This window comes from Vicia villosa, linkage group LG5 (assembly GCF_029867415.1).
Source record: "Vicia villosa cultivar HV-30 ecotype Madison, WI linkage group LG5, Vvil1.0, whole genome shotgun sequence".
Lineage (NCBI taxonomy): Eukaryota > Viridiplantae > Streptophyta > Magnoliopsida > Fabales > Fabaceae > Vicia > Vicia villosa.
The window spans coordinates 3,251,793-3,267,313 of record NC_081184.1 but is presented as its reverse complement, the minus strand read 5'-3'; the positions used below and the strand labels follow the sequence as shown (position 1 = coordinate 3,267,313).

At 36.6% G+C, this 15,521-nt stretch overlaps 1 protein-coding gene across 1 annotated transcript; it reads left to right on the top strand.

The window, feature by feature from the left end:
- The first annotated feature begins 219 nt into the window (after positions 1–219).
- On the top strand, positions 220–14,066 carry LOC131601163 (uncharacterized). The gene is made up of 4 exons (XM_058872923.1): positions 220–769; positions 1,133–1,145; positions 13,571–13,733; positions 13,832–14,066. Exons 1-4 carry the CDS (start codon positions 554–556, stop codon positions 13,965–13,967), a joined length of 528 nt encoding a protein of 175 aa, XP_058728906.1. The 5' UTR covers positions 220–553; the 3' UTR covers positions 13,968–14,066.
- The last annotated feature ends 1,455 nt before the right edge of the window (positions 14,067–15,521 follow it).

Sequence of the window (15,521 nt, the reverse complement as noted above, 5' to 3'; positions counted from 1 at the left end):
AAGGACGAAAATCAAAAACTTACTAATTTACATGAACCAAAAATACATTTAAGCCTTAATTAAAAATATAATTTTAAAATTGAATATTAATTTTTCTTTTTCATATCATTTCTTTTAACTTCACTCATTCACTCTCAATCAATTAGCTTTCTCAATGTTTCTCTTTTCTTTTTTTCTTAATCAAAGTACTTGTCTTTCACTATAAGTATTTAGCTCTATCTTCTAATGCTTGTTTCAATTTGTACCACTTCTTTCTCACCTTCCCTCATCCTTCTATCTCAATTGGCCAACTTTCATATTATATTACACACCTCATTGATATTTTGTTTTATCTTTAAACTTGTTACTTAGAAGCTCCTCTGCTCCAATTCAAAGTTCACTATTACTATATAAATTCAAAGAGTCCTCTCTTGAGCCAGAACACACTCTTAAGCTTCCTAGAACAATATCATTTTTAAGTCTAAGCCAAAACAAGACTAAGATAGACCTTAAAAACTCTTCAAGTTCTAAGAAAATAATTTCCTTAGAAAGAAATGAAGTGAAAGAGGGTAAGATGGTGAGAACTTCAATGATGGATGGTGGGATGAAGAACAATGGTGGATGTAAAGGTGGTGGAAGAGGATCAGATGGTGGAAATGGAAAAGGTTGGAATCTCAATGAAGAAAATAATCATGGTAGAGATAAGATAGATTTTTACTATCAAAACATGATTGAAACACACCCTTGTGATGCTCTTTTGCTTGCAAATTATGCTAAGTTTTTGAAGGAGGTAATTATATATATTTTTTGCATGGTTACTCAGGCCTAACCATGTCTTCTTTCTGTTAAAATTGAAATTTGAAAATAATAAAATAAATGGCATGCTTACTAAAAAAAATAATTTTATTTTTTAAAATTTGTGTTGGGTAATTCTAAAATGGTAAACTACTGGGATCAAATATACGTACCGTACTTGTGATACTTCATTTTTTCTTCAAATCATTCAATTTTAAGTGAAATTTGTGGTTTTATATTTATGTATTTTAATTTCTTTATTATTATTTCTTAACATTATTTTTTATTTTTAATAACTTTTACAATAATATCTTGTTATGAACCTAATAGATTAATTATGTATTCCTACATTTAATAGGTTTGTGGAGATTGTAGCAACCTGCCTAAAAATTTAACTTAGAGAGTCGCCACCTATTCTGAAGGGCGAATAGGAAACCCTACGCAGATATGAGATTCAGGGTAAGTTACTATATTCAGGTCGAGGGAAGGTGTTAGGCACCCTCAACCCTTTCCTATTGGCTTTGAATCTAAGGCAAAGGTTTGATGGCTAAGAGTATTAAGGTAAGGTTTATGCTAAAGAATTGAATAAGGGGAAAATTGAGATTTTAGGGTGGGGGACTCGCCTTGTTGCCAAGTGCCTACGTACCTCCTTAGGGAGGATCAGAGTCTACGTAGTTCGGGGGACGGGTTGTACGCCCTTAAGGTTTGAAATTTGATTTGATAGTTTGAAGGCTTTGAATAGCCTATCGTAGATAAAAATCTGTATTTTGAGCTTGAAGTTTGAAAGGTGTTTGAAAAATGTTTTGAAGTTGTTTTAGATGTTCTGGGCGTACAACCCTGATTTGGCACAATTAACCGCAATGATCAATGGGTTTGATCACCATAGTCAAAAGATTAGGGGTTTTGTACCATTACCAATTCAAATCGATTGATTCGATTATCACTAATAACGGATTATTGTATTTTATTATTTTTATGAATTTTGTTTTGTATTGTTACCCCTCATAACCGATTGATTCGATTACGAATAATAACAAATTAAATTTAGAACAAGGGAGGATTAATCATCACAATCAATAAGATGATTGCAACCATTTAATCGAATATGATTTGATTTGTAATTTATTTAAATAATATTTTAATTAAAATTATTGTTGACCATAGCGATTAATCGATTTAATCGGCACGAACAACAAATTATCATTTTAATATAATTATCATGTACTAATTTATTTATAAAAATAATCATTAATACACAAATAAATATATTAAAAAAAAATTAATTAAAACAAATAATTAATTAAAAAAAAGATTTTAGTTTAATAGGACTAGGATTCAATGTGGTGGTCAGTAGGGTGCATGGTATAGGGCATTAGATCTGCAGCGTTGGATTTGGCTGAGTGGAGGTTGGAGGGTTAGATTTGTGAGGTTGTATGGTAGCTTACAATATGTAGAGCATGGGATCAGAAGTTAGAAATTCCAGAAAAATAATAGCAAGGGCCAGGGATCGAACCCTGGACCCTTGCGTGACCAACAACATGCTTACCAACCCAACCAGCGCGCGCACGTGTTAGCAATTTACCCTGAATATAATATATACAAAAAACTAAATGCTAGACCACCAAACAGGCGCGAAATTCAAACAGCCCAATAGCGCGTAGCCACATCATCATCTTCCTCACAGAAACTCGTAACAAACCTGCAACATTTGCTACGAAATTGCTACAGTTTGGTTCGTAGCAAATTAACCTAAAAAAATAACGAATAGAACATAGATGCTCATAAACATTTCGCGATACCCTCATCTTGTTCGTCTGAATCATACGAACTCAGCCATGTTATTATTCAGCCCTAATTTTACCCCTATGCGAAAGCCCTAAATTCCAACCTAAAAGCTTCGATCGGCCTCCAATGGCCGATCACGATAGAAGACACGAGAACCTTGTAAATACCCCAGAAACGTTCGTGGCAGTCAGACAAAACCAAATACACCCTCAAAACAACATGGATATGCGTATATGATGCTAATCGATCCAAGCTTTAGAACGACTTACCTTGGTCAATCGGAGGTAATTCTGGGGTTGTTGTTGCAGAGCAATGATCCAAACAGCTTCAGAATGATCCCACGAATCTTTTGCAACTCTCAAATCCCCTTGAAAGCTCCCAATTCTCCAAAACCGAAATCAAGTTTCTTGGTGAATTTTTTTGTTCTTGAATGTATGCCTCTGATCCGAATTCCTGAACCCTTATTCATATGCCTTGTGTCAACTACTTATAGAGGTTCAATTAGGTCTGAAACAAAGGCCCAAAACCCTTTAAATCCCTTCTTGCCATGTTTGTGAAAATTGGTTTTATTTCTTGAATAAAAACTTTCTTTTTTTGGCCAAAATTTGTGTTGATCTTTATCCAATTAATATGCACGAAAATTATATTATATTTGTCATTAATATTGATTGGAATCAATCTATATATACTTATTTAACAAAATATTTGATTCTCCATTTAATTTAAATCATTAAAAATGAGATAAAAATCATATTAAATCAAATATAATGCTAAATTTCGTGGCAAATGATTTTAGGCATACTAATGACTTGTGGACCAAGATTGCATCAAGAAACCATAGGCCCGTTTGCAAAATTTCTCCATTTGAACCTTCTCTTTTCACATTTTACCTCCAAAAGTCACCCAACTTTGATCAATCATATCTCACTCAATTTTTAAGCTATGAGGGAGTTCTAAGACTTTTTGGAAACCTCAAGAGGTCCTCTATAAGCCACTTTGGAATATATTTTCCATTTGGAGCTTTTATCTTGACCATATCCTCTTTGCGAAAAAACTGCTTTTGAAGGATGCCTGAAAAGGACCTGTAATCTTTTGCACTGTATCTATCAAATGAATCATTTCTAGCCCTGGCTTGTGAGAGGCACATTTGTAGATAATCCAATTTCCTTCAAAATAGGCTTTGAGTGGAGAATTTTTGATGTTCCATGTGAAAGTTATGCCCAGTCAAAGTTGGGTTGACTTTCTCCTAAGAAACCCTAATTTGAACCTTTTTGCATTTGTTCATCTCTGAGTTTCTATTAATGGAATCATGATCATTCTTGATCAAATGATGGTTATACTCCTCTATACTTGATGTTTGACCAATGATCATAATTTGAATCATGCTTTGATTGCGGTTGACCTTCAGGTTTGAATCAATTGACTGTGGATCTTGGGGATTATTTGAGCAAAGCTTTGGCATTGAATCTTGAACTCTGAATCATTGGAATGGAACATGGAGGGCAAATTTTGGGGTATGACAGCTGCCCCTGTTCAATCTTCTTGAACCTGAAGAGGTGGAAGACGATTGGACACTAAAATGCCCTGAAATTTGCTTGCATAGGAAAGGAGATCTGTGGGAGATGGGCTTATAGATGCCATCCATTCGCCTGGTAAGGTACTTGGCTAAAGCATATGCTTTTCAGCCCTGGATTACTTGATTGTATCTTGAAGAGAGAGAGTAATGTCTTATATAAGACTACCTGAAGAGATTCCTGAATAGGATGTATTGAAGGTTGACGTGGAGAAGCTTAGGCTTTGAACAATGCTTAGGAAGAATGCCTTGGAGAAGACTAACTGAGGAGTTCTATAAAAGAACTAGGTGTATCTTAGAAAAGATTAGATAAATATTTTAAGAAAGCTACCTAGAAAGGCATGGTGTGTCTTTAACAAGACTGTCCTAGATAGGCTGAGATGTGTCTTAAACAAGATTCACTTGGAGAGGTTTTTAGACGGAGATGGGATGTCTTAAACAAGATTAACCTAAAGAAGTTGAGACATGTCTTAAACAAGACTACCTAGAAAGGCTCCTAAAAGATATGAAGTATCTTGAACAAGATTACCTAGAGAGGTTTCTAAAAAGATATGAGATATCTTAAACAAGATTACCTAGAGAGGCTTCTAAAAAGATGTGAGATATCTTAAACAAGATTACCTAGAGAGGTTTCTAAAACGATATGAAACGTCTTAAACAGGATTACCTAGAGAGGTTTCTAAAAAGACATGAGGTATCTTAAACAAGATTACCTAGAGAGGATATGAGATTTCTTAAACAAGATTACCTGGAAATGTTCCTATAAAGGATAAGATACGTTTTAAACAAAAATATCTAAAAAGATTCCTATAAAGGATGTGATATGTTTTAAACAAAAAATATCTAAAAAGATTCCTATAAAGGATGTGATATGTTTTAAACAAAACTAATCTAGAAAGATTCCTATAAAGGGAATGATATGTTTTAAACAAAACTAATCTAGAAAGATTCCTATAAAGGGAGCGATGTGTTTTAAACAAAACTATTTAAAAAGATTCCTATAGAGGATGTGGTATGTTTTAAACAAAACTAATCTAGAAAGATTCCTATAAAGGGGACGATATGTTTTTAAAAAAACTAATCTAGAAAGATTCCTATAAAGGGAGCGATGTGTTTTAAACAAAACTATCTAAAAAGATTCCTATAGAGGATATGAAATGTTTTAAACAAAACTAATCTAGAAAGATTCCTATAAAGGGGACGATATGTTTTTAAAAAAAACTAATCTAGAAAGATTCCTATAAAGGGAGCGATGTGTTTTAAACAAAACTATCTAAAAAGATTCCTATAGAGGATATGAAATGTTTTAAACAAAACTATCTAAAAAGATTCCTATAAAGGATATGGAACGTTTTAAACAAAACCATCTAAAAAGATTCCTATAAAGGATATGGAATGTCTTAAACAAAACTACCTAGAAAGGTCAGGATATGTCTTAAACAAGACTGCTTGGAAGGATTTGGATGATTGTCTTGGACAAGACTACCTGGAGAGGTGAGAAATTCTTAGATTGCTTCTGGATTGCCTTTGAAGAAAGACTTGGAATGAGGTATTAGAATTGTGTCTGTTAAGATTGAATCGTTGATACGATCGTATTCGCACTGTAATCAGATGATAACATCTTTTTGATTATGAAGTGACCTGAAAAGGTAGCGTTAGTTCTTATGCAATGTCATGATGCATGTACCATGTAATGAGATTCTCAATGAGAATTATGCATGTACGCCTATCCCACACAGCGGGATGTGAATAGTACAGGCGTGAGAAGATCAAATATGCAACAATGCTCTTTGTATGATGCTTGTATGACTTCCCGAATATCGGAAATTTTGAGGGATGTGCCCCTTGATTTGAAGGAGGGACCTTTTGAGGGAACTCGAATTTCACCATGTCTTGCCTGATATGCATTGCCCCAGTGTTTGAATTCTTGGAAAAGAATGCCCCATAGTCAATAGGATTCTGGATTGTATGCCCCTGTTCTAGGAAAACCTTCTGAACGTGGTTTCCCCATCTAAGGGTCTTTATCAGGAACGATCGTCTTTGATTTGACCAATTTAGGGGTCTCCTTGATGCTAGGTGTTGGTTTGAATATGAAGCAGATGCTGAGTCATGCGTTTCGGTCGCGCCTGACGGATAGTGATTTGCTGGGTACTCAGAATGAGATGATGTCTTTTATAAGATTACCTGAAGAGGTTCTTGGAAAGAAACGTGAACTTGTCTTAAATAAGACTGAGCTTTAAACAAAGCTCGAAGGGATGTGTTGTGTAAAGGGTCAGAAATATTCCTATAGAGGATAAAGACTGTTTTTAGGAACGCGAGGTTTTGAACAAAACTCAGGGAAAACATCTTGAAGAAGACTACTCTAGAAAGGATGGTGAGCTGTCTTAGAAGACTCTGTACTTTAAACAAAGTTTGACGAGGTTCTTGAAAGCATAAGAGAAGTTTGAATATGTCTTTAAAAGACTAACTGAAAAAGTTCAGAGATGTCTTACAGAAGACTACCTAGAAAAGGTTCTTGGAAAGGAATATGTCTCAAAGAAGACTGTTTGAAAGGGTTTGAAAATAGAGAGGATAAGAAAATGGGTCTTTAAAAGACTGTTTGGAAAAGGTTCCTAGAAAGGGTAAGAAGTATTTGAACACGTCTTAAAGAAGACTATACGGACAGATTGAAAAGTACCCTATAAATGTTCCTAAAAAGGATGTGAGGGTGGCATTGACATCATCTGATACTGAGCGACCTTTGCAACGTGCCCCCAGGTAATGGGCTTGCCCCATGGGCTATTCAGCGTCCTTGAGAGATTCCATGGATCTTGATTTGATTGCCCCATGTAAATGGGATAAATGACGAGTTATGCCCCGTGTGCATTTCAGCTATCTCAGTCATGTGTGAGAGATGCTTCTTCTTTTGACAAGCTTTTAAAAGCTACTCCGTCAGTCAGTAGGATTTTTAGACATTAACCATGCCCCATGCAACTTCTCCCTGATGTTAACATTTAAATCTATATAGACAAGTGTACTTTATTATGAAATGCAAATGCATACGTTGTCTTGAAAGTTTGAAAACATTTTTTTTGAGTAAAACAAAGTTTTTTTTTTTTTTTTTGCAAGAAAGTGATATCAACTCAAGAGTTATAGTAGACCTTAAGGAGTCAGGATACCTTTGGTAACGATATACTTTCGAACTAACCATGCTTCAGTTAGGACTTTTAAAGGTTGTAACGTGGCCTGGTTCACGGTTTAAAGAAACAAAAGATAAAGGCTCAAAGTTTATTTGTACCCATCCCAATCTTCGTGATGTTCTCCGGTCCTATGCTCAGTTAGCTATGCGTTTAGTCTCCAAAAGAATTTGGGAATTATGACATTGACATCTGTGATGGTTCCAAAACCAAAGGTTTATCTGCAAAGGCAGTCATCCTCCTTTTTTGTAGTATTTTCCTTTTGTCGGAGGTACATAGTAACCTTTTTCGACTTTGTTATCCCTAACTTTTCTGAACTGTCTGTTTTTTAAAACTATAGTCAGCGGGATGCCCCAATTTTGCCTAAGTCTCCTTAATAGGTTTTGACTTAGTGGGCTTTTGCATTGCCTTCTCTTTTTTTCTTGCGGATATTGACTGCCAGGCTTAATCATGACGGAGAACCATCGGTGGTTATGTTCAAAGGAACAGTTTGGAATAATTAAGTTATCTGAGCAACTACCCTACCCCCGGTTATATATGAAGGGTTTTATTTTATATGAAGGAAAACTCCTACTTCTTTAGGCTCGAAGGGGTTGACGAGGGATTAACATCCTTATATCTCCATTATTTTAGGGATTGAACAAATGCCTGTACATCGTCAACACGGTCTGTTCGAAAGCGTAGTGTATGAAATTGTGGTATCGTTTTCGTCATTCTCCCTCAAAAAGTGTAAAACTTTCCACTAGAGTTGAATATCACAAATGAGAAAATCGAGTAAAAACACAGTTTTTAAATATAGTGAGAACACTAGGAATGAATCAAGACAAACGTAAGCAATGCATTAATGATTTTTTTGAAAAGTACATAGCATATGTCATAAGACTAATGTTTAAACAAACGGAAAGAAATTGCAAATGGAAACAAGACTAATGATCTAAGAAATCCTCCTTCTAGCCACCTATGGTGTTAGACTTGCTAGGATCTTCAAACTCAATGAGCCCTTCTTCAATCAAATCTTGGATCTTGTGCTTCAATGGCCCACAATCCTCTGTATCATGACCAGGACTATCTGAATGATAAGCGCACCTAGCATGATGCTTGTACCCGGGAGCGGGGTTAGCCGGAGCTGAGTATGGAGGTAGCAGAGTTATCAGGTTCTGACTGAGCAGACGTTGCAAAGCTTGAGCCAATGGCATGTGCAACTGAGTGAATGATCGTTTTGGCTTGGACCTCCAGGTGCGCTGGCCAGCCTGTTGCTTTTGCTGATCCCTTTGTTGTGGGGGTTGATTGCCCATGATTGCCCCCACAGTGTTGGATTCCTTATTTGCGTCATATGACTTCTATGGATGGTAGGAACCTGAGGGTGCCCCTTGTATCTTCCCATTCTTGATTCCATTTTCAATTCTCTCACCAATGACTACCAAGTCCGAGAACCCTGAAGATATGCTTCCGACCATCTTGTCGTAGTATGGTCCTTGCAAGGTGCTCATAAATATGTCCACCAGTTCTTTTTCCATTAAGGGAGGTTGGACTCGAGAAGCCATTTCCCTCCACCTTTGGGCATACTCCTTGAATGATTCATCCTTCTTCTGTGACATGTTTTGTAATTGCATCCGATTGGGTGCCATGTCCAAGTTGTACTTGTATTGCTTAAAAAACGTGTTAGCTAGATCATTCCAGCTTCTGATATAGGATTTCTCCAGTTGCATATACCATTCAATAGATGCTCCGCTTAAACTTTCTTGAAAGAAGTGTATCATCAGTTTTTGATCGTGAGCATAAGCAGCCATTTTTCGCACATACATGCGCAAGTGATTCCTCGGGCACGTGAGCCCTTTGTATTTCTCGAAGTCGGGAATCTTGAATTTGTGTGGGATAGTCAAGTCTGAGACCAAACTCATTTCGAAGGTATTCACGTCAAAGACATCGTATCCTTCTACCACTTTTAGTCTCTCTTCTAGCGCCTTGATTTGTTCACTACCCTTGGAGTCTTCCCTAGAGTTAGGAATAGACTGTTGTGTCTGAGGTACTTGGTCTGAGTTGTCCACCTCTTGCACTCCGTATTGTAGATCCAGGTAATCATCATCTTTAGGGACACTGCTAGCAGGAATGCGAACTATGCAGGTTGTCCCTTTCGTTTGTGGAGTGGGGACAAATCCTTCTTGGGAGGTCTCTCCTTTCTCTTGGAACTGAATAGCTCTCCTGAAAGATCGGGCCTGAGATTTATCCTTAGCTGGGCCAAAGCCTGAAACAAATCCTATCAGCGGGTTTTCGTCGTTAGGGATCTCATCCTGAACTAGGGTATCCCCAGACTGAACCTCTTTTGCTTTTTCTTGTTTATCCAGGAGGGCCTTCATGAATCCTAGCATCTGAGTCATACCTCCTTTAACTTCTTCCATACTAACCTTCAGTTGATCCACCTCCTCACGAAGAGCGGCTTGATTCTGTTCCAGCTGATCCATTGATCTCTTTTGCTGAAACCTTGTTTGATGAGATGGTCGGGATGTTAGGTTATCCTTCCCAATGGTCCCTTGCTCTGGAGATAGAAGAAGAATCTTCTCTTAATGTCATGAAAATGATGTGTATGCCATGCATGATATGTATGATATCCTTTTTTTCTTTTTTTTTTGAATAAAATATGATGCAAGAATGCACATGATGTATGATGAATGAAAAAGGAAATAATAAAAAATAATGATCAACACAATATATATAGCACAAATCACATAAGTTCATAGGTTCGACGTAGCGGCTCTTGGGAGCCAACCTTTTTATAGGGGGGTTCTAGAAGGTCTCATGGGGTCGTTCGTAGCCTCCGAGACTTTTTGTCTCTTCGGATTTTGGAACAACTCATTTTATCCATGAGGTTCGAATTTTTGGGGTAGGTTCCCGGAGAGATCAGCTAAGTATCCAGTCCAGCCCTCCACAAAGTCAAGCTTCGTTTCGGACCTTTCCAAATACCTAACCCACTCCGAGTGGAGTTATCAGTGAGACTCGTAAGGCGATTCATGTCCCCTTTTGGTCTCAAAGTTAACTCCCACACTTAGGGTTTTAACACTACATAATATATCCAGCAGTATATAAAAATATAATAGTTAACAAAAATATAAATATATTCACATAGACAGTTAAATATAAACATATTATAAATAATTAAATATTTTTAGACAAAAATGAATAAACGATTTTAAGAAATAAAAAAAAAAAAATAATTGTAAACCCTGAAAAAGGCGCGTTAGCCAAACCCTAAAAAGCTGCCAAACCTAAACCTATAGGAGCATAGTAATCCACCGAAATAGAGATCCCCAGCAGAGTCGCCAGCTGTAGCAACCTGCCTAAAAATTTAACTTAGAGAGTCGCCACCTATTCTGAAGGGCGAATAGGAAACCCTACGCAGATATGAGATTCAGGGTAAGTTACTATATTCAGGTCGAGGGAAGGTGTTAGGCACCCTCAACCCTTTCCTATTGGCTTTGAATCTAAGGCAAAGGTTTGATGGCTAAGAGTATTAAGGTAAGGTTTATGCTAAAGAATTGAATAAGGGGAAAATTGAGATTTTAGGGTGGGGGACTCGCCTTGTTGCCAAGTGCCTACGTACCTCCTTAGGGAGGATCAGAGTCTACGTAGTTCGGGGGACGGGTTGTACGCCCTTAAGGTTTGAAATTTGATTTGATAGTTTGAAGGCTTTGAATAGCCTATCGTAGATAAAAATCTGTATTTTGAGCTTGAAGTTTGAAAGGTGTTTGAAAAATGTTTTGAAGTTGTTTTAGATGTTCTGGGCGTACAACCCTGATTTGGCACAATTAACCGCAATGATCAATGGGTTTGATCACCATAGTCAAAAGATTAGGGGTTTTGTACCATTACCAATTCAAATCGATTGATTCGATTATCACTAATAACGGATTATTGTATTTTATTATTTTTATGAATTTTGTTTTGTATTGTTACCCCTCATAACCGATTGATTCGATTACGAATAATAACAAATTAAATTTAGAACAAGGGAGGATTAATCATCACAATCAATAAGATGATTGCAACCATTTAATCGAATATGATTTGATTTGTAATTTATTTAAATAATATTTTAATTAAAATTATTGTTGACCATAGCGATTAATCGATTTAATCGGCACGAACAACAAATTATCATTTTAATATAATTATCATGTACTAATTTATTTATAAAAATAATCATTAATACACAAATAAATATATTAAAAAAAAATTAATTAAAACAAATAATTAATTAAAAAAAAGATTTTAGTTTAATAGGACTAGGATTCAATGTGGTGGTCAGTAGGGTGCATGGTATAGGGCATTAGATCTGCAGCGTTGGATTTGGCTGAGTGGAGGTTGGAGGGTTAGATTTGTGAGGTTGTATGGTAGCTTACAATATGTAGAGCATGGGATCAGAAGTTAGAAATTCCAGAAAAATAATAGCAAGGGCCAGGGATCGAACCCTGGACCCTTGCGTGACCAACAACATGCTTACCAACCCAACCAGCGCGCGCACGTGTTAGCAATTTACCCTGAATATAATATATACAAAAAACTAAATGCTAGACCACCAAACAGGCGCGAAATTCAAACAGCCCAATAGCGCGTAGCCACATCATCATCTTCCTCACAGAAACTCGTAACAAACCTGCAACATTTGCTACGAAATTGCTACAGTTTGGTTCGTAGCAAATTAACCTAAAAAAATAACGAATAGAACATAGATGCTCATAAACATTTCGCGATACCCTCATCTTGTTCGTCTGAATCATACGAACTCAGCCATGTTATTATTCAGCCCTAATTTTACCCCTATGCGAAAGCCCTAAATTCCAACCTAAAAGCTTCGATCGGCCTCCAATGGCCGATCACGATAGAAGACACGAGAACCTTGTAAATACCCCAGAAACGTTCGTGGCAGTCAGACAAAACCAAATACACCCTCAAAACAACATGGATATGCGTATATGATGCTAATCGATCCAAGCTTTAGAACGACTTACCTTGGTCAATCGGAGGTAATTCTGGGGTTGTTGTTGCAGAGCAATGATCCAAACAGCTTCAGAATGATCCCACGAATCTTTTGCAACTCTCAAATCCCCTTGAAAGCTCCCAATTCTCCAAAACCGAAATCAAGTTTCTTGGTGAATTTTTTTGTTCTTGAATGTATGCCTCTGATCCGAATTCCTGAACCCTTATTCATATGCCTTGTGTCAACTACTTATAGAGGTTCAATTAGGTCTGAAACAAAGGCCCAAAACCCTTTAAATCCCTTCTTGCCATGTTTGTGAAAATTGGTTTTATTTCTTGAATAAAAACTTTCTTTTTTTGGCCAAAATTTGTGTTGATCTTTATCCAATTAATATGCACGAAAATTATATTATATTTGTCATTAATATTGATTGGAATCAATCTATATATACTTATTTAACAAAATATTTGATTCTCCATTTAATTTAAATCATTAAAAATGAGATAAAAATCATATTAAATCAAATATAATGCTAAATTTCGTGGCAAATGATTTTAGGCATACTAATGACTTGTGGACCAAGATTGCATCAAGAAACCATAGGCCCGTTTGCAAAATTTCTCCATTTGAACCTTCTCTTTTCACATTTTACCTCCAAAAGTCACCCAACTTTGATCAATCATATCTCACTCAATTTTTAAGCTATGAGGGAGTTCTAAGACTTTTTGGAAACCTCAAGAGGTCCTCTATAAGCCACTTTGGAATATATTTTCCATTTGGAGCTTTTATCTTGACCATATCCTCTTTGCGAAAAAACTGCTTTTGAAGGATGCCTGAAAAGGACCTGTAATCTTTTGCACTGTATCTATCAAATGAATCATTTCTAGCCCTGGCTTGTGAGAGGCACATTTGTAGATAATCCAATTTCCTTCAAAATAGGCTTTGAGTGGAGAATTTTTGATGTTCCATGTGAAAGTTATGCCCAGTCAAAGTTGGGTTGACTTTCTCCTAAGAAACCCTAATTTGAACCTTTTTGCATTTGTTCATCTCTGAGTTTCTATTAATGGAATCATGATCATTCTTGATCAAATGATGGTTATACTCCTCTATACTTGATGTTTGACCAATGATCATAATTTGAATCATGCTTTGATTGCGGTTGACCTTCAGGTTTGAATCAATTGACTGTGGATCTTGGGGATTATTTGAGCAAAGCTTTGGCATTGAATCTTGAACTCTGAATCATTGGAATGGAACATGGAGGGCAAATTTTGGGGTATGACAGAGATTATTCTAAAGCAAAGGAGTACCTAGAAAGGGCAATTATGGCAAATCCTGGTGATGGTCATATTTTGTCCATCTATGCAAATTTAATATGGCAAATTGAGAAGAATGCTGCTCGAACTCAACAATATTTTGATCAAGCTATTCAAAATGACCCAAATGATTGGTATGATATATATAATTATAATTAATATTAAACTTTTTTTTTTTAATTTCATGTTGATAGTGAAGTAACTAATGTATATATGTATTTAACAATTAAAGCCATGTACTTGCTTCATATGCAAAGTTCCTTTGGGATGGTGAAAATGAAGAAGATAAAGACTATCAAATTGAATCTGATCAGAGCCATCACTTTCAAGAAACTAAGCATTTCCCTCATTTAACAGCAGCTTCATAAGCCTTAACGGTTTTCTCTATTAAGTGATGGTGGCTATATGTTGATAAATTGCATGACAAATGAAGCATGTTGTTTCAAAGAGTTATAGGGATTTTGTCTAATATCCATGAGTATTTGTAACTAGTTTAAACCGTAAAGAGAGAGAGAGCAACACTCAGTGCTCTTGTGCTTTTACGGTTTCTACTTACGGACAATGTTCGGTTTGTTAACGCAAAAACTCTCATGTCAAAATTAAGTCGAAATGTGCTGAAATCGTCACTGTTGTTCATCATTTTTGTGATAAATAATAAATTATAATTATTTCACATTACGACAGCCGCAATCAGATTCACAATTCCATGTATTTCTTTACAAATGTAAAATGTGTGAAGTATGGTTATCATTTTTCCACCATGTGGCCTATATATAAATATAGAAAATTTCTTTAGCCACCTCCCTAGGGGGTCACCCCCAGCGAAAATCCCAAAATACCCCTGCTTCGGAAATGAACTTCCGAAGCGCTTTTTTTTTAAAAAAATTTCCACAATTCGGAAGTGCATCTCCGAAAACACCTCATGGGGGGTGTCTTCGGAGATGAACTTCCGAAAACACCTCATGGGGGGTGAATTCGGAAATGAACTTCCGAATTATGCAGAAACTGTGTTTTTTTTTAATGTTTTTTCTTAAACTGTCTCGCATTTTAATTAAACGCAAACGCCAAATAAAATAAGCAACAGATAAACTGAAAATACTAATATGATAAATCCAATCCAAAAACACTGTGCGAAAGATACAATCCGAAATCAAAACAAAACAAAACAAAACACTTCAAACAAAACAAAAACACGTTATTCTGCCCGACGAGCGAACTCCTCCGAATGAAGATAATGATACCAATCCTCATCCCACTCAGTCTCAGAACCATCTGCGTTGATCATGACTCTCACGCCTGAAGACTGAGCCTGCACGTCCGAGCCATGGACCCCCAGGGGACGAGAAGCAGAACCAGTCAAAACCTTCTTCTTCTCCTTCACCTCCTTCACTCCGCGAGAGCACGAGGTTGAAGAACCCTTTCTTCCCTTAGCGTCACCCATTCCTGCGTAAAAATGAAGAAAGAAAGGTCCATGAGACCTCCTTTTATAAAAGAAGAAAGGGGACAAAAACGCTTGGGAAACAGACAAGTCATTAAAGAACAAAGACGTTGGAAACCAGCGACACGCCGTCAAAGAAGTCAGAACGCATGCACACAAACTTCAAAGAAACAGGCACAATAAACAAAGGCGTTAAAAATAAAGTACTTGCAAATTAAAACAGACACTCCCTACCCTGTCTAGCCGACGCAGTCTGGGTCTCCCTACCCTGTCTGATGCGTGCTGGTTGGTTGCCTGACATGTTCCTGTAAACAATTGAAATCGATTAATATGCGAGACAAAATAAAAAACTAAAAAATTTGAACTTCTGATACAATTCGGAAGTTCATTTCCGAAAACTGGGATGAAGGTGTTTTCGGAAATGAACTTCCGAAACATCCCTGCGATGGAGTTTTCTGCAACTTCCATGGCAGACCCCAAAATC